General features: G+C 36.8%; 1 protein-coding gene across 1 annotated transcript; it reads left to right on the top strand.

Annotated features, from left to right (window-relative positions):
- Positions 1-803: 803 nt before the first annotated feature.
- LOC121380001 (signal recognition particle subunit SRP68-like) lies at positions 804-17,163 on the top strand. Its single transcript, XM_041508709.1, has 12 exons — positions 804-909; positions 5,161-5,227; positions 6,033-6,146; positions 6,853-7,048; positions 7,733-7,815; positions 8,672-8,858; positions 9,390-9,629; positions 10,090-10,311; positions 11,790-11,884; positions 12,851-12,989; positions 15,490-15,621; positions 16,526-17,163. Exons 1-12 carry the CDS (start codon positions 810-812, stop codon positions 16,760-16,762), a joined length of 1,812 nt encoding a protein of 603 aa, XP_041364643.1. The 5' UTR covers positions 804-809; the 3' UTR covers positions 16,763-17,163.
- Positions 17,164-18,992: the final 1,829 nt, after the last annotated feature.

Below are 18,992 nucleotides of genomic sequence, written 5' to 3'. Positions count from 1 at the left end.
ATCAATTACACCTATAATTCTGACATACTATTTAGAAAACAAAGCTAGTAACTAAACCAAAATTTCGTCATTTATGTCAAAAATGCCATAACGTGACGTCATTCGAAGTAACCAACCAATAAACAACGATATTATCTCCATTTCGCTACCAAGTTCCAGCCAAGTTCTAAATTTTATTATTATTATTATTTTTTTATATTTTTTTTTACTCACTGCCCTCTTTCCTTTCTCTACTTTTTGAATTCGATCTCATTTCTTCCCAATCTGGCAATTCCTCCTATCTTTCAACTTCTTTCACTGTCCACCTCCACATCCCAGTCCTTGTCTCTCCAACCGCGACAGGTGCTTGTCTCTTGTGGCTATTTGTGCCACACACCTGCCATTCCCCATCAGCTTTTAGCTGTGGGCTTAGTCTGACCACTTCGAGAGGAGTGTTCAGTAGTTACTTCTGGCATTGTTAAGAGGCACTTAATTGTAACTACCTACTATGCACCCCTACCAGTTGCCGGCGGTCGTTAGTTAGTGCCGTAGGTCAGACCAGCTTTACTAGCGGTAGAGGATGAGGATGCCAGGTGGGTACAGGGAAATACACAGAGACTGCACGCGTAGAGGAAGTTCTAAATGTAACTATAAAAATTATAGTGGACGAATTGTCCAGAGGACGAATCATCTGCATCCCGTTAATTACACTGACTTTTATATCTAACTAAGATCTTACTTGTGAATAAACAGTGGGTCTTAAAGCAAGCAAAATGGTAGAATTTACAAAACTATGTAGGTGGCGCTGTGTATGACGTGTTTCATCTAAGATGGCCGGCGAAAGAGAAAGCGTGGATTCGTCTCATGAAAAAAAAATTGATGAACAGACAAGTTCAGAGCAGCCAGTAGCACAGTCGTTTACGGTTGAAGGTATACATGTAACATATAACAACCCGAAACATACTAGTGATTTTATGTTAATGCGACAAGAATAATATATGTAACTTACTAAAACAAATGCCTACAATATGTTAATATTAAAACTTAAGATTTGTAAGTGTCTTAGTCTTGCCTTGTAATTCAACATGGCTTGCCACTGAAGTCAGAAGGAGCTTTTAAATAATTGTGGCATCATGGGGAACATGATTTTTGTCAGTTATTTAAGTTCGGTTTGGTATAAAAAAGAAAAAAAAAGGTTTTATAAACTCCATCTGTTCACAAAGTTTGTTTTGTCTAACACTAGAGCACATTGATTTATTAATAATTGGTTATTGGATGTCAAACATGGTAATTTTGACAGTCGTAGAAAGGAAACCCACAACTTCTTTCCATTAGTAGCAAAGGATCTTATATGCACCATCCCACAGACAGGTTAGCACATACCACAGCCATTGAGAGGTTAGTACATACCACAGCCTTTGAAGTTTAAGAAATAACCCAATGGGCCCACCTACGGATCGATCCTAGACAGGGCTATCAGATTTCACGATCAGGCAACCAGTTTCACTCATGATGTAAACCTGACAGGCTACCAGCTGGGAGAAAAAAACACATGCCCCCCCCAAAAAAAAATTCAAAAAAAAAATCACCCCACCCCAATACCCCCTCTCAAGCAAAATATTTGAAATAACTATTCAATTACTTTATCGGCTGCTAATCCACATGCTCATGTGAAATAAGCAAATTTCCATCAGTCGCCAGCCATATGGCTCGGTCATTGCAAAAGCAATTAACGTGATGCACCGCGTTTGTTTTTACAATAATGATTACAAACAAGTGAACATACTTTAACAATTTATCGAAGGTGTTCTCATCTCTCAAGTGATGTCCGAGTTGAAGATAATCCCATTGAACAACCCAACAAATATCACAGAACGTGTTTTGATAATAATTACTTATTCCTTCATTATTTGCCTAATTTATAGTGCAGTGGTCATTTACTGGTTGTATGATACATGGAACACATACTAATTTATCCACGTATACTGACAAACATCTTTAACCTTGTCTACCCAGTCCAAGTAAAACAAACATGCTATAAAACCCAACATAGTAATGATCTAATTAGAATATGTTTAAATAAACTGGAAGTCAAATATGTGTCACGTCAACAACAGAGTTGCCGCCTTGAAAACTAGGTTCACACGTGTGCAATATAATTGCTGTTTTCGGGTGTAAAATAAAGGTTAGCAGTTAATTAATACTATATGACGTGTTCACGGGGATCCTATAATACCCGTAACTGAATAAAACACGATTATCCAAATATCTCTCCTAACTGTATATCTATTAGATCTCTCTGTATCGGGCAGTATAATACCCGAGTGGCTCGGCTCTAGGTATAATCGGAGATAAGATCTTATATAAATATATATACAGTGTACCCTCAATTTATTGCCCCCCCCCCCGATTTAACGCCAACCTCGCATACCGCCAACTTTCTTTAAAGTACCGTTTTCATTCATGTTTATTTCCCTCGATATAACACCTCCCTCGGTATCCACCATCCGCCAACGACATTTTTGAACCGAACTCCTTTTAGCCATTATAATTCCCTCGATTTTGCCGCCAATGGTCTGGTCACAAAGTTGATTATAGTGACATAATTACTAGCGATCTGTTGATTGGGGAAATCCTAAAACCGTTGTACACTGGCAGTACACACTGAATCTGTTTTTGTTTATTGTGTAGCAATTAACGGATGTAAGTGCTAGAATTGTTTAGGCAGGCGCGGTGTTTGTGTCCAATCAACACTCGGTATAGAAAGAACAGCCACTATAGTGATCACGTGACAGAGGGGTGCATTAGATTCATTATTTCAATCGCGGATTGTTACGTCGGGTCTTTGAAGTGCTGGCAGCAACGACTCAAGTTTTATTATGCTCAAGCATATTTCGACCATGGCGTATTAGACACGGTTAAAAAAAGAGAAATTGTTCAGTACTCGAAGATAAATTCAACTAAAAGTCAACAATATATAGCCAATCACTTTTCAGCGTTGTGGGCCTATCCTGTAAAACGAAGGACAGTTGGCGATATTCTACTTCAAAAGGAAAAGTGGGAAGATGAAAATGTCGAGCCGGCCCGAAAAAACCTGAAATTGGCAAAACACACCATTTGAAAGAAGCATTATTCTTATGGTTCAGCAATGCCTGTGCTCAAAATGTCCCTATTACAGACGAAATTCTGAGAGTTAAAGCCAGGTCCTTTGGTGATGAACTAAACATTTCCGACTTCGCGTATTATAAAAAAAATAAGTTTGGTATTAACCCAAGGCACCCTCACTATACCGCCAACTCGATGTAACGCCAAAATTATTTTTGAACATTGGTTGGTGTTAAATCGAGGTTATACTGTATATGTAGCACGTATAGTTCACTAGAAAACACAACAAAACACAATACACTTTGGAATTTGTATTAACACTACGCTGACAAAGTACTTGCCGCAGTATTTAATTAACAACAACAATATAATAACAACCCAGAGCTAATCACTTAATTAGTTAATGACTAGGTGTCTAGTTTACACAATATTCTAATCACTTCACCGTGATACACACACACACACACGGGTGATAATTGAGAAATGCTGCCAGGGGAACTTAATTAATAAAGGAATTACAACTCTATTCCTAACTGGTTAATTTTTAATTAACCCTTTAATACTCATTGAGTAACCTTGTAATACAGAATTAATACTGGTACATATCACAATAAAGACAATAACCTACAGTTTACCTAGGTCCTCTAGGATGACTGGCTACGCTTTAATATTTTAGAACAGTGAAGCCTACAATTTACTTCGTCAGATTACCGGAGACACTGTCTAAATAATATTGGTATAATACAGTATTAAAATATTTAAAGTCACATCAATCACATCACGGTTATACAACAGAGCAGAAAATATATTTACCAGTCCAGACGGACAAACGTTCCCTGGGAGCCTTCCAATGTTTCTCCCCGATATATCTAAAATCCTATCTATCTATTCAAAAATCTCAGAGACAGCGAATATCGTCTGGGGGCACAACGCGGTACCTCACCTATCATGTGATAGTTCCACAACTCCCAGGGACGGTATTTTCTTCTTAGATGGCCAGACTTAATGTCGCCATTTTGCTAGAAATACCCCGGTCGTAAACCGCACTACCTGAGTTATTACGTAACTACTGGCCACATGGCCTTCACATCTGGTCTAAGTGCATATTGGGATGCAGCTCTACCATGTCGCACGGGGGGGTATTACGTAACCCAAGCTGCACATGGCCCTCTAAAACAATTAACATCGCCACAGGCGAAAAGATAAGAGCATGTTCCGTCACATGACGCATTAAAACTTACCACACATAGGAAATAAGAGGTTGAAGAGGCTTTATGTACGCTATCACTTCGTCGCTGACCAGTGGTATTGTACGGATATTCCCGAAGTGTGATTATCCTCAATGGGTAAAAAATCGGGATATTAATGGGAAATGGCTTCTGGGCATTTATGAAAAAAAAACTAAATTCTTACCTGTTTCTTTCTCATTTCTGCACTTTGTCGGTACCATGTTTACTTCTTCACTATAATTATTTAAATGCCAAGGTTCAAATATACGCAAATTCCTTAAAAACCAGTCCGGAATTAAATAACCTCAATTTTCGGTCCTTAGCGATACAGGGTGGCCGATTTGGAGATGTTAAAAAAATAAGAAGAAAAAGGTATGTTTTTTTTTTTTTTTTTTTATAAGTATTCCCATTGCGAATTTACAATGGCGATCCCCCAAAATGTAGCGATATTTGGTTGTGAAATTTATAAACACTATGTTGGTTTTATTGAACAAAAGGGCACACTGATTTAGCTCAGTTTGTTGAGTGCTCATTTAAGGTGCTTGCGTTGCAGGATTGAACCACCTCGGTGGATCCATTCAACAGATTGTTTTTTTCTTCTTGTTCCAAACAGGGTTTTTTTATTGAACAAAATGTTTTAAAAGGTATATTGTATATAACTAACCATAACAAATATTTTCAATGGAGGGAATAAGGAAGACTTGTCATGTAGGATAAAGAAAAAACCTAACATTCATTATACTGTTAGAAATGTCACAGTACTTGGTGACTGTTTGGTTGTAAAAACAATTGGTATATTTTCAAGTGTGTTGTACATAATATATAAATACTTTGTAATATGTTGCAGTTCTGCAGATTATCAAGGAAGCACAGCAGCAGCATGGTCTGCGTCATGGTGACTACCAGAGATACCGGTACGTCTTGCCACAAAATGGCTGTTTGTTAGTTGTTTATTTATGTAATCACAGGTTACAATATTTTAAAATCTTAGGTAACCAGGACTCTGTTCACTTGATTTTCATCCACGTAAGTAAGTATTCTGAACTGACCCACAAACAGAATGGCAGTTCGTATGAAATGTGCAGGCATCGGAATTAGCATTGTTACCACAAAATATAGTCTGGTAACCTATAGGTTTCACAACTAAATGAAAGTTAGAATTGAATTCCTGTTACTACTACGTGGTCATATCGGTGCGCGCGAACATCGGTACGAAAAACGAAATCCGGAAGTAAATTTATCTAGTGGGCGCTACTTAAACGCGGATTGCTGAAATTGCCTGCAATTGCACAAGTTCACACAGACATTGGTGCAATTTTGTACTTGAAAACAAACTGCAGAAGTAAATTCATCTAGTGGGCGCTGCTTAAATGCAGAGTAACTATAATTGCTTGAAATTGCATAAGTGCGTTGAACATTGACGCAATTCCTTACAACCAAATGAAACACGGAATTGCCCAACTAACCAACTCGCATTAATATGACGTCGTATATTACCAACAACGTATCACTCGCCATATAACGTCATAGCCTATACAAAATAGATTTATTCTATATGGGCTGACGTCAATGGATCTGTCTTGCATAACTAGGGATGGGAGAAAAAGTGACAAAATTCTGCATAAATTAAAATATATATGTTTGTTAGAATTCTTCTAGAAAAGAAACTAGTTGATCTGTATGAACATTTTTTATTTATAAGTATGAAATTCATTTCAGAGGCTACTGTTCTCGGAGAATCCGACGTATTCGGAAGTCTTTACATTTTCCGCAGGGAAGTAAATATAAAGTGCTGCCCAAAAAGATAAAACCAGAAATGTTAACAGATGTCAGGTAAAGTGAAATTACTCTTCTTTTTTTCTTCATTTTTTTGATAGTTATCTTTTATTTGTAAATATATAAGCATTAAATTGTTACTTTAAGAAAGTATTGGGGAGATGTATGTAACTAAGTGGTAAAATTGTGAACTGATGGTGGACAGATCTAGTATGTTTTCCCCATTCGGGCACATGTGCAGAAAATTATGCTTGGATATCTAGATTGGTTTAAAAAAAAAGGTGTTGATGGGTTTGGGTCATGATCAATAGAAAATATATTTTTAAAGGAAAATTGGCTTTGAGCATGACACCTGTGGCTGGCATATGAAACGGAGTTCGTATGGGTCATGCAAAGTTGTGTAATTTGCTAATGTCATTTGAAGAATTTTGATTTGGTCGTGGAAAATGAAATTTGGTTCAAAATATCACAAGAACGGGATTTTGTCTAAAGATGTTGATCTCAGAAACATCTTTAAAAATCCTTTTTCTAAAAAGGTAATTAAATTCCTGTAAAAAGTCATAGAATTTGGTTGTTGACAAGGTGTATGAATATTTTTAAATTTGTTAATGTGTTATTCTCTCTGAATATATTACATATTATACAGTGAAATCCCTTCATCCAGATCCTCTGTTAAGCGGAATTGCATTAAAACTGGATGTTGTAATAGTTAGTACTATCTGTATATTATGCGTTAGTGAAAATCCTATTATCTTGTCTGCAGGTATCTGCACCTGCCACTGTTCTGTGCGGAGCGCACCTGGGCGTATGCAATGGAGCTCAAGTCTGAAGCGAACACAGAGTTGCGGAAAAAGTACCACATGTTGTCGCGGATGAAGAAGGCCGTTGAGTACTCGGAGGAGTTGGCCGTTCTCTGTGAAAGTCCTCACTGTGATGCCAAGACCAAACTAGAGAGCCAGGTGTGTGTTCTATTATAACACTGCTTTGGTATATTTTCATCTTCTTGTTTTTTTAGGTAGATTTTTGTCTTGCCTTTATGAATGAAAAAGGTGAGAGATAGGTATTAATTTTACAATGGCATAGCAGTGGTGATGGCAGCAACTGTTGCAATGTTAAAATATTGTGTTTAGCTCCACTTCCTATATCAATGAAACATGGGTTATAGTTGCACCTGTAGGTGTTATCACATCTGGGTTTGAAATTTTAAAAAATCATCCGTAGACTTATGTGCGAATGTCTTTACTGATTCACATGGTTTGTAGATGATTTGTGTTGTTCATACACCGACGAACATAAAAGAAATAACAAACAATACTTAATTTAATTGATTTTCTTCTGGGTTTTTTAGACGTGCATTGAAATGGGCATCTATGGGTGCAACTATCAGTAACACCAAATAAATTTATGGTAGGTGAGACATTTAATTCTGCAGCATTCTTGTGTTGTACAGAAATTAAGTTCATCATCATTATGTGAAGATTATTATATTTTCCAAAGTGTAACAGTTGTTAAAACTACCCAGTACCTTTTTCCTTCGTATGAAAGCTGATATACATTTTGTTTGAAATATTTGGAACATTAGAGTCCACCAATAGTTTTCTGTCAATCATTTCATTTGACATAAATAATACTTTTAATTACAGGCATACAATGCATGGATGAAAGGAAACCTCAATTTTATGCTAGAGAAATGGGAACCAGCAATAGAACTCTACAGCAGTGCCAAGTAAGTTGAAAGTAAATTGGCCTCAAAATGTTACCTAGCAGTGCCAATGTCCAGACAACTGCTTTACCAAAATGCAAGTTTTTTTCCTTCGATGTTGGTTTACATAAAAGGCAGAGAAAAAAATTGGGCCCAGGTAGTTTTGGAGAGGATTTTTGACCTCAGTCATGAGAAAAATATCCATTCTGTTTTATAATGTTTTACTTATGTTTGGGCATAGTTACCGTGGTCAGGGCTAGGTCTGGGTGTGCAAAACATTTTACTTAATTATCTTTAAAAATGCAAAACCCACAGTTATTTTTCAACATATATCAATTATTACAAAGTCATTAATGCATTTACCTTAGTTTGACACCCAATAGCCGATGTATTTTTCATGGCAGGGTGTCCTTAAACATTCATTCGTTTGTTACTCATTTAATTTTTACATAATATCTGTTTCACCAAATTAAAAATTCCTAAAATTCACACTTGCAGCCCTCGAAAATTTGGGGTGGCAATCGGCATTGCCGTCACAAATCTGAGGGTGGTGAAAAGTCTGCAGGGATTTTTTCTCTGAACTCTGCTGTAAAAAGCATTTATAATCGAGTGTGGCCCAATGTTTCCTCAATTAATATAAATCGGTCATGTTTTAGCATGTTATTACTACAGTGGGTCATATGTGAATAATTTTGACAGCATTAATCTTTTCTTTAAAATTGCCGACATAGTGCTGTTGCAAAATTGATTTACGGTGGCACTTAACTGCCATAGCAAACTTGTCCGAATTTCAAGGACTGCACTTGGCAAGTGGCAGAGCTAGCCCTGCTTAGTGTTGAACTGAAATTGGTGACATTTATGGACACATCTTTCTTTTCAGAACGGTGTATGAAAAGCTTGCTAGTGCGTTTACGGAGGATCTACAGGCGATGTACGTGCAGAAAGTGGAGGAGATTTCTCCCAACATCCGATACTGTGCCTACAACATCGGAGATGAGTCGGCACTGCGTGATCTTCAGAACATGAGGCTCAAGTCAGGCGAAGACCAGCTCACTTCTAAACTGGACGTATGTTCTCTTACTCACTTTGTAACTTGGTCATTGTCTCAGCTGGATTTCAATTTGGTTCTTGAACTCATGAAACATTTTGTCTTTATTTTATGATAATATAATTTTTGAACGGTTATTAAGAATGGAATATAAACTATTTGCATTAGTAACAGGTTTGTGCAGGGCATAGAGTGTTAGACTTTCATTTCCCTTCCAATGATATCAATGATATGTGCATCTGTTCGGTTGCATAATAGTGTGGATATTATTGTCCACTGAACATAGTTCTACATTTTTATTTTCTTCTTTTTTTCATTTAATAGCTGAAGTGTTTTTTTATGCTAGGTTATTATTAGACATTTAATATACTTTTTTAATGAAATTGTTCAGTATATCAAACTTAACTTACTACTAAAACAATTATGGTATTGTTAATGGTTTTGTAAAACACATTTAGAGTTTTGTTTTCTTACTAAATACAGACTTATCATTTCACCTGAGAAGCGTCTTCTCTTGGTATTGTTTGTAATGATGATGATCTTGTTCCAGGAACTACTTTCTCAGACCCGTGAGAAGCAAGCGTCAACTTTGTCCGAGATCAGTTGGCGAGGGCGGATGATGCCGATCAAGGTGGAGGCTGTGCGAGTATTTCTCCTCAACCTGCAGGAGAGTTCCAAGGAGCTGGAGTCTACAGAGGACAGTGAGGCGAAGGTGTCGATATACGAGTCGCTGCTGAAACAGTGCATCGACGCTCAGCAGGCATTGCGCGACACGCTTCAAGAAGACCCCGTGAGTTTTGGGGTGTAGTTTTTCAAACTGTTCATGTATCCTATGCTATTTCATGAATGGGTGTGTCCCCACTATTAAATTAATTTGTTTGATTTTTACTTTTATTTCAAAGGTAGTATGGAAAGTTGAAAAATCTTAAATTAAAAAAAAACCTTCATTATGTTCTAGTGCCTTCCAAAAGCTGTTTCTCTCCTTGTTCTTTAATGCAAAGTGCATATTTGTAAAAGGCGGTTTGCTTATGTTGCCAGTAAGGTTTTCTTCTCAAACTCCTGTGACTAAAATCTTCCAATGAACCAGGTGCATTGCAGTATTTGAGAATTGGTAATATTAATGTAGTTTTAGATTGAAGACATTTTTCTTGGCATTATTCAGTTTAGTTCTTTCCTTGGGTATTATTATTCATTGTTACATATTGTATGCATTTGTATAAACATAAAAAGCCTGATTGTTTTAATTGTAGAATTTTAAAGCAGCTCTTCGTGGACAGCCAGTGGAAGGGAAGATTTCGAACCAGCACTACCTGCACTCCTACCTGACGTACCTGCGGCTCACCAAGACGATAGAGAGAAACCTACTGCTGATAGATAACCTTAAAAAGTACCTGCCAGGCAAGAAGGTGCCGGAGGGCCACAAGATCACCAAACCACAGGACCTGGTTCGCTTGTACGATATTATTATACAGGTGTGTGGCTTTCTATCGCTATGAACACTGTTTATAAATTAATGTTTGCTGTATATTTCCTTTACTTTTTTAGTTTTCCTAGAAAGAGGTATTTTCTCTGGTATTGAATTATGTTTCCCAGTTGTGGGTAATATGTAGCATGTGGTGTGATGACTTCAGTGAACTCCGATGTTTTTCCCACTGCTCTACAGCTGATTCAAAGTCTGTGGTGTGTACTTTGCTACCTATGGAGAAGTGCATATTAAAGATTCCTTGCCACTCATCAGACCTCTTAACCAGACCCAATGGGGTTATCTACTGTCCCAAAGAGGAATTCATGACTGCTATATCAAAGGCTGTGGTATGTGCTGTCCTGTCTACAGGAACATGCATGTAAAAGATCCCATACTGCTAATGAAAACAAAGTGTTGTAGATTTCCTCTGAAGATTGTGTTACAGTTAACAAATGTTCGACAATCAATAGATGAAGATTTAGATACTTAACGAGCTATTAGGCAATACCGTTTATCTTGCACAAGTGAATTGATGTTGTCCTTCCCAAGCTATTGACGAGGGAAGGACAACATCAGTTCACTCGTGCAAGATAAACGATATTGCCGAGTAGCGAGTTGGGTATTCCATTTATTACCCAGTTTCAATATTTATCATTTTATGGAAGATTTTCGAACGATACTATTGTCAAAAGTAAGTGTACAAGTAAGTGTACAAGTTGAGAACAAGAGGCAGCGTTGCGTCATAGCTGTGACGTACGTTTCGTTGATGACGTACGTTAGTGGTTGACATGACTTTCACCATGGAAACTATTCTTACACACAGTTAACCGCCTATAGTGAATTGCTGTTTATAACATTAAAACGTATCTAGGGGAAGAAATGTTTTTCTTCTTCTCCTAGGGAAAGATCACTTTTCTCTCCCCACTTCTCACTGCCCATATGGGTAACAATAATCAATGTGCTCTAGCAGTGTCATTAATCTTTCGATATATATAAAATTAATAATAAAGTTTAAAATATAATACAAATACATTTAAACATTTATTCATTATTTAACAGGGTGGGACGTAGCCCAGTGGTAAAGTGCACACCTGATGCATGGTCGGTCTAGGATCAATTTATGTCAGTGGGCCTATTGGGCTATTTTTCGTTCCAGCCAGTGCACCACAACTGGTTAATCAAAGGTTGTGGTATGTGCTATCCTGTCTATGGGATGGTGTATATAAAAGATCCCTAGCTACTAATGGAAAAGTGTAGCAGGTTTCCTCTCCGACTGTGTCAAAATTACCATATGTTTGACATGAAATAGCCGATGATTAATAAATAAGTGTGCTTTAGTGGTGTCGTTAAACAAAACAAACTTCTTCCATACATTAGTTTGCAAAATGTTTGTACCGACTTTCATTCATATACCATTGTACCAAATTTTTGTGTTTGCTGAGGTGTCGTTAAACATTCATTAATTTCATAATTGAATTTTCTTAGAATTTGAATGATATTCCAAGTCTACATGGTCTGGAAGAAGATCCCACTCTAACAGATGAAGTTACAACTAGAGTTCTAGGATTTAAAGCATTTAGGTAAGCTTTGGTTACTGCTGTAATAATTCATTCAGCATTAATGACATAACTTGAATTCTGTTCTTGTTCTAGGATTAAAGCATTTAGGTAAGCTTTGGTTACTGCTGTAATAATTCATTCAGCATTAATGACATAACTTGAATTCTGTTCTTGTTCTAGGATTTAAAGCATTTAGGTAAGCTTTGTTGTAATAATTCATTCAGCATTTGACAGAACACGAATACTCCACGACACAGACTTCGGACATTTTCGGTTTTCTTTACGATATGATCGGGAAAATAATTACAAATGATCACACTATAAACCACTTCCCTTGTATAATTTATTTTGAACAAAGCCTGGCATACAATATGCAATTACTGCATTCCTTTGTGACATCGAAAATATGGCAATGCCGCAAATGTTAAAAATGAATAAGCAAACATAACATAATATATCTTTCACTTGAGTAAATATCGGACAATTTTAGCTCACAATGTTCGGTTTTTTCCGTTAAATCGCCGGGAATAAGCGAAGAAAACACGACTGGTAAAACGTCTAGATACTCTACATTAAACATTTGGCGTAACATACAACGGTACTAGTGTCTTAGGATAGCACAGGCAGATGTCGGTGTCCATAGTTTCTAGTTCGAAAAATAAATTTTAATTAATCAAATGGTTTATTTAAAGTTAAATAATGTTTTGGAAAAAAAATCAGGAATTCTGTTTCAGATAGGTATTTCCACGATTCCGCGATCACGCAAAGTCAGTGCCTCTAAATGTGGGGTATAAATAAGAAAGAAATTGTATCTTTTCAAATTGCTGTAATTAATTACATTGCCTACTTTAAAATGAGATTTAAAATTACATAGAACATTTCAGTAGATGTTTAGGCAAAAAATTCAGTTCTTAATCAAGCTTGTAATTGTATTTTCACACACAAATAAAACAAATTGTTGTTTTATTTCTTTGTTTTTATTTCTAGGTCTTTTTACATAGCTCAATCTTATGCAACAGCAAAGAAGTGGACGGAGGCAATTGGTTTATACCAGCGAGTGCTGGACAATGCTCAGCAGGCTATTAAAGGATACAAAAGTTTAAAAGGCCAGGGTACAGCCATTAAGGTGAGTTTATCATCAATCTTACTTTGTACTTCAAGTTTGTATATCTTACATTTGTATAATAAGGAGATGGGATCAAACTTTTAGTCGTTAAACCACATGCCTGAGGTGCTTGGGTCAAAGCAGGGTTTCTGCCAGAGGGTAAAACGGGTATGGCGCCATAGCCAAATCTTTTGGCAGATTTTATTTTTTAAGTTAACGTTTTGACAAAATTAATTACTCTTATCATTACTGTATGATTATCTTAACCCTAAGCCTAAACTTAACCCATTTTCTCTCTCGGGGACGTTTCCATACACCCTGTTGACTGTGGTTGCATTCAATTCCATAGAGCCATACCCAAAAATTTCTTTCGGACAGAAACACTGCAAAGGATCAAGTTCCCTCAGAAGTCCCGTTCTTTGTTGTTTTGGGGTGGGGTTTTTTTCCCATTCCAAACAATACCCCATGACTGGTATATCAAAGACCATTGTGTGTGCTGTCCTGTCTGTGGGAAAGTGTGATCCCTTGCTGCTAATGGAACAATGTAGCAGGTTTTCTCTGATCACTACTTTTACAGTTAATAAAAGTTTGACAACCAGTAGCTGATGATTGATTACATCAATTTGCTCTAGTGGTGTTGTTAAATGAAACAAATTTTAACTTTATATACAGTAAGAAAAAAAAAATGGAATTTTTTAATAGTATTGTCAAATGTACCAGGGCTATAATATGAATTACAGTACAATGGAAAATTATTGATAATTTGGCATACTCCCTGTGTAATATATTGTATATGTGTATAACACAGGTAGATCTAAATACCGTATTGTTCCTATTTGTAGCGCCCCCTCTAATATAAGAGCCCCCTATGATCACGAGAAATGTGTCATGAAACGGTACCCATAAAATAGTAAAACTGGCTTACCTGACTGCCGACTTGCAATGATTATAATCGGTAAACAAATAAAATCCAAACAGGTGAAGCACTACGACACTAGTATGGGCGAACAGTATGTCACACATGTCGTTTATCAAATGTATATCGCTGTTATCTCCACGCAGAATGAACGCACGACACTCCGTTAGCGCTGTTCAAAACCGAAAGTATAAACATACCGGTAGGTATTTACACCGACACCGTAACACCGTTTTCAATATCAGTGTACTTAACTGGTCTTCCGGCGCCTGGCTTTCTTTTTTCTGTTTTCTTTGTCGATTTAAGGTGTTCTTTCGATTTACACCAATCTTGGACCCGTTTGCGGTGGACACCAAACAAGTTTTCTTCAGCAACGGATATGACTTTCAGTTTAAATGCAGCGGTATAAGACCTGCGCGACATTGAACTACTAGTGCTCGCCATGTTTGCAAAGAGCAGACAGTGTGTACCGCAATCCTAGGGCATTGGCCGCTAAATAAAAATATATTCAGACTAGGTGACAAAATGAAGTGGGCGAGTATGAGGGGTCTCAATCACACACCCTTCCCCCACCCCACTTTCAAATACACTCCGCAGGCCTTATATGCCTACGTGCACAGTACCATGTATTTCGATAAATCAGCTGACGATGTACGGTACGCTACGTCATTTCAACAAGAAAACGTCACTGGTGGAGTGACTCGGTGGCAAAGCGAGCCAGACGCATTGACAGTTTGATACGAGGATTTTTCACACGTATTACGAAACGTGTTCTAGTACTCTAATTAGCGCGCCCCCTTTATGTTTTGCATCGCGCCCGGGTGCTACAAATACAAACAATACGGTATGGAAATGGAGTAAATATTTTTTTCTGTTTCAGCAATAGGGCATTTGTACCTCTATCTTTTTAGACAAGTAATGATTTGCTGACATTATTGTGCATAGCTTTATCATATAGAGTTAGACATTGTTTCATGAGGATTGGCCTATTGTTTTACAGAGTTATGGTCCTTGAACTCTTTAGAATGCTGGTTAATAATGTGCTGTGAAGTTTTTTCTTCAGAATAACACCATGAGTGTTTTTTAAAATTAATTCTCTATTAATACGGAGGACAGGGATGTAGCTCAGTGGTACAGTGAGGTCGGCCTGGGACATTCCTCGTTCCAGCCAGTGCATCACGACTAGTATATCAAAGGTCATGGTATGTGCTATCTTGTCTGTGGGATGGTGCATATAAAAGATCCCTTGCTGCTAATTGAAAAGAGTAGCCCATGAAGCAGGTTTCTTCTCTCAATATCTGTGTGGTCCTTAACCATATTAACGTAAACAAAATGTGTTGAGTATGTTGTTAAATAAAACATTTCCTTCCTTCCTGTATTAATACTGTATATTGTGATGTTTTAGATGAATATTTAATGAATTCTCTATTAATCCTGTATGTTGTGATGTTTTAGATAATATTTAATGAATTCTCTATTAATCCTGTATGTTGTGATGTTTTAGATGAATATTTAATGAATTCTCTATTAATCCTGTATGTTGTGATGTTTCAGAATGAATGTTTAATGAATTGTCTATTAATCCTGTATGTTGTGATGTTTCAGAATGAACTGTCAAACCTTGAGAGTCTGATCCAGGAGGTGAATGGTTCCATGTATTCGTGTCACGCGTTCAGCATCCTCAAGTCTGATGACAATGTCGACCAGATCGGTGCAACCGCCACCAATGATAAGAAGGTAAACAAGTCATAACACAGTTTTCCATCAACCTAACTTTGTAGTGGGATTTTCATCGGTAGTCGTGCCCATCCGAGGTGTGCAATGTCATAGCATCAATTCCCCACAAGTGAAAATATTTATTATGCTTCTTAATAAATCTGATCTGATTTGTTGCTTTGACTGATGATCTATTTTGTATTTCCTAGAGTAATTTTATACCAGTAACTTCATTCATTTGACAATCTTATTCACTCACTTGCTTTTATTTGACACCAGATAGCCGATGTGTGTCTTTGTGCTGAAGTGTGATTAAACATTCAGTCATAGGGCAGGGCATAGCCCACAGGTAAAGTGTTCTCTTCATCCCCGTCACTGGGCCCATTGAGCTATCTGTCATTCCAGCCAGTGCACCACAACTGGTATATCAAAGACCAGGGTATGTGCTATCCTGTCTGTGGGATGATGCATATAAAGGATCCCCTGCTACTAATAGAAAAATCTAGCAGGTTTCCTCTAAGGCTATACATCAAAATTACCAAATGTTTGACATCCAATAGCCGATAATTAATAAATCAGTGTGCTCTAGTGGTGGTGTTGAACAAATTAGATTTTACATTCATTCATTTTGTGAATCAAGGTATTAAATGGAGTTTACTAATTAACTTCAAGTATATTTTATTTTAAACGTACTTCCTACGTTCATTGTGTATAAAATATTGTGGATATTATTTTACAAGATTAATATCACTCAACTTGTTTGGTTGACATTCCTGTTAAGATTGTAGTGCACCAATCGATAACGTCATCCTGTGACATCAATGTGTTATGTCCCACTTGGCGTTCTAGTGGGACATAACACTGACATGTAACCAGATATTTTTAACCATATGGGTAATAATAATTGTTTCTTTTTGTTTTTCAGCCTCTATCCGAGCGATTGGACCAATATGTGGAAGACAAATCTCTGACCAGCAAGAAACCCAACTTGATACCTTTCCCACCCGATTTCCAGCCCATACCTTGTCGACCACTGTATTTTGACTTGGCTCTCAATCACTTAGACTTCCCGGTTCTCGACGACAAGATCGAACAGAAGAAAGCCGGAGGTGGACTTACTGGCTTTGTTAAAGGATGGCTGTCGTGGGGTGGGAAGAATTAATCAAAAGGATGTCACTGATCAAAGCTGGCTCCCTAACAGGAGCTGTGAAATAATTAATTACTTTGTTGGAGGCTGGGATACGAACAGATGTTTCTGATGATGATGGGTGTGTGATTTTTGTCTCCACTTAGAACTGTGAGACTAAGGGAGGCAATTACATCCTTTCAGGTTAAGTTATAGCTAAAAGGATTTTGGGAGAAACCACAGTAAATTGACATAGAAAGGGTCATGTTTTACACACACAAAAATTAATACACACTCGTACATGCACCTACGTACACACACACTCCTTCAGGTTTTTCTGTATAAGGAAGGAAATATTTTATTTAACGATGCACTCGACACCTTTTATTTACAGTTATATGGCGTCAGACATATGGTTACGGACCACACAGATATTGAGAGCGAAAACCTGCTGTCGCCGTTTCATGAGCTACTCATTTCGATTAGCAGCAAGGGATCTTTTATATGCACCATCCCACAGACAGGGTAGTACATACCACAGCCTTTGATATACCAGTCGTGGTGCACTGGCTGGAACGAAAAATAGCCCAGTGGTCAATGAATGAATGAATGAATGTTTAACGACACCCCAGCACAAAAATGCACATCGGCTATTGGGTGTCACAAATGGTAAGTATATGAAAATATAGGTCAGTGGTCAAAGTAATAAAGTTGGTTATGTTGTCAATATAATATACTGAACAAAAGAAAATGTCATCATTGTTTGAATCCCATTAGCTTTTGTGTGTATTAAAATGATCAATGTATGGTGAGCATTTGAAGGCAGTTTTGAAAGTGTATTTACTGAATTATATACATAATCAAGTATTTATAATAAAACACTCATTACTTTTTAAATACATATTCATCGGTGTTACAAAACTAACTTTCAGTTCGCAAGTTAAATAAAATGGCCACATAGCATTACTATTTTAGTTTCTAAATCTATCGATATATTTATTTCACCCTTTGCCTTCTGTAGTGAAATACAGATTTGTTTACGTTTTTGTACTACATTAAGTGACCTGCGACATTTGTTTCAACATGGTGCTCTTGTCTTTAGTATGGCAATGTATTGGACAAAAATGTCCATGTATTTAAATAATATTTTGAATGCTAGCAAACAATAAAAAATTACCGGTTTGTGTATGTCCATGTCTTATATATATGTATGTCCTATTAGCTTGTCATGATTTTACTATGTCTTAGCAGATTGTACATCCCCAGTTTCTACACTAAGTGACGTGTGGATATATATATATATATTGGATGAATGAGAGAATGTGAAGATTACTAGTATGTGAAAGACTTTGTTTTAAATACAGATTTAAAATATTGGTTTATTATTTGTATTTATTTATTCATCATTCTGTAGTTGTTATTCCAATATTGGAAACATGGACGTGATGAAAGTGACCTTGGATACAAAATGTGGAAAATGTTGCTGTTAGTCTTTTAAAAGTGTGTTGGTGGGGTGGGTACTCTTGAGCTTTTCATCTCAAAATAAGTATAGGAAATGGTATCAAAATGTGGAATTCTAGAGATTTTTATTTTATTTTATCTCTAGTAGCATAGACTGATTCTTGTATTTAAATTTCTCAATACATCATTGGCACTAACTTGGTTATGATAAATAGAACATTTTAACATGGCTTTGTTTCACAATTTATTTTTGCATTAAATTTATTTATTTGTAGTATATGTTTTAGACTTTTTCCAGTTTTAGTCAGTTTAGTTACATTGTAACTAACCAAACCTTAATTTTCATGTTTGTATCCACTGAAGGTTCGTGTGCCTGTCCATATCACTTGCTACCTCCTGCATACATGGGCTGCACCAGTCATGACACAGGTAGATTGTATTTCAGTCCTCTGCATTTATGCTTGAATTTCATTCATACGTTTAATCACTGAATCAATGTAGGTCTAGTCATGAGATTCAAGGTCACAAAGGTCAGATGATGTCTTTGTCCTTTTTCTGTTTTCAGTTCAGTTATTACTTTTCTTTTTTCAGTTCTCCAGTGTTGGGGGAGGTTTTAACATTTTTCTTTGTATTGTTTTGTGATGTACATTATGTGTTGAGGTGGCAGCAGTAATTATTTTTCATTTTCAACCTGGTGAACCAATGGCATCGGAAGACTACAATTTTATTAAGTATACCTGTTATTTGTTTTTATTAACCTATCTCTGTACATTACCATATCATGAAGTTGGTAGATATATAACCA

This window comes from Gigantopelta aegis, chromosome 8, assembly GCF_016097555.1.
Source record: "Gigantopelta aegis isolate Gae_Host chromosome 8, Gae_host_genome, whole genome shotgun sequence".
NCBI classification, from domain to species: Eukaryota; Metazoa; Mollusca; class Gastropoda; order Neomphalida; family Peltospiridae; genus Gigantopelta; species Gigantopelta aegis.
This window is presented reverse-complemented; position numbering and strand designations above follow the sequence as displayed.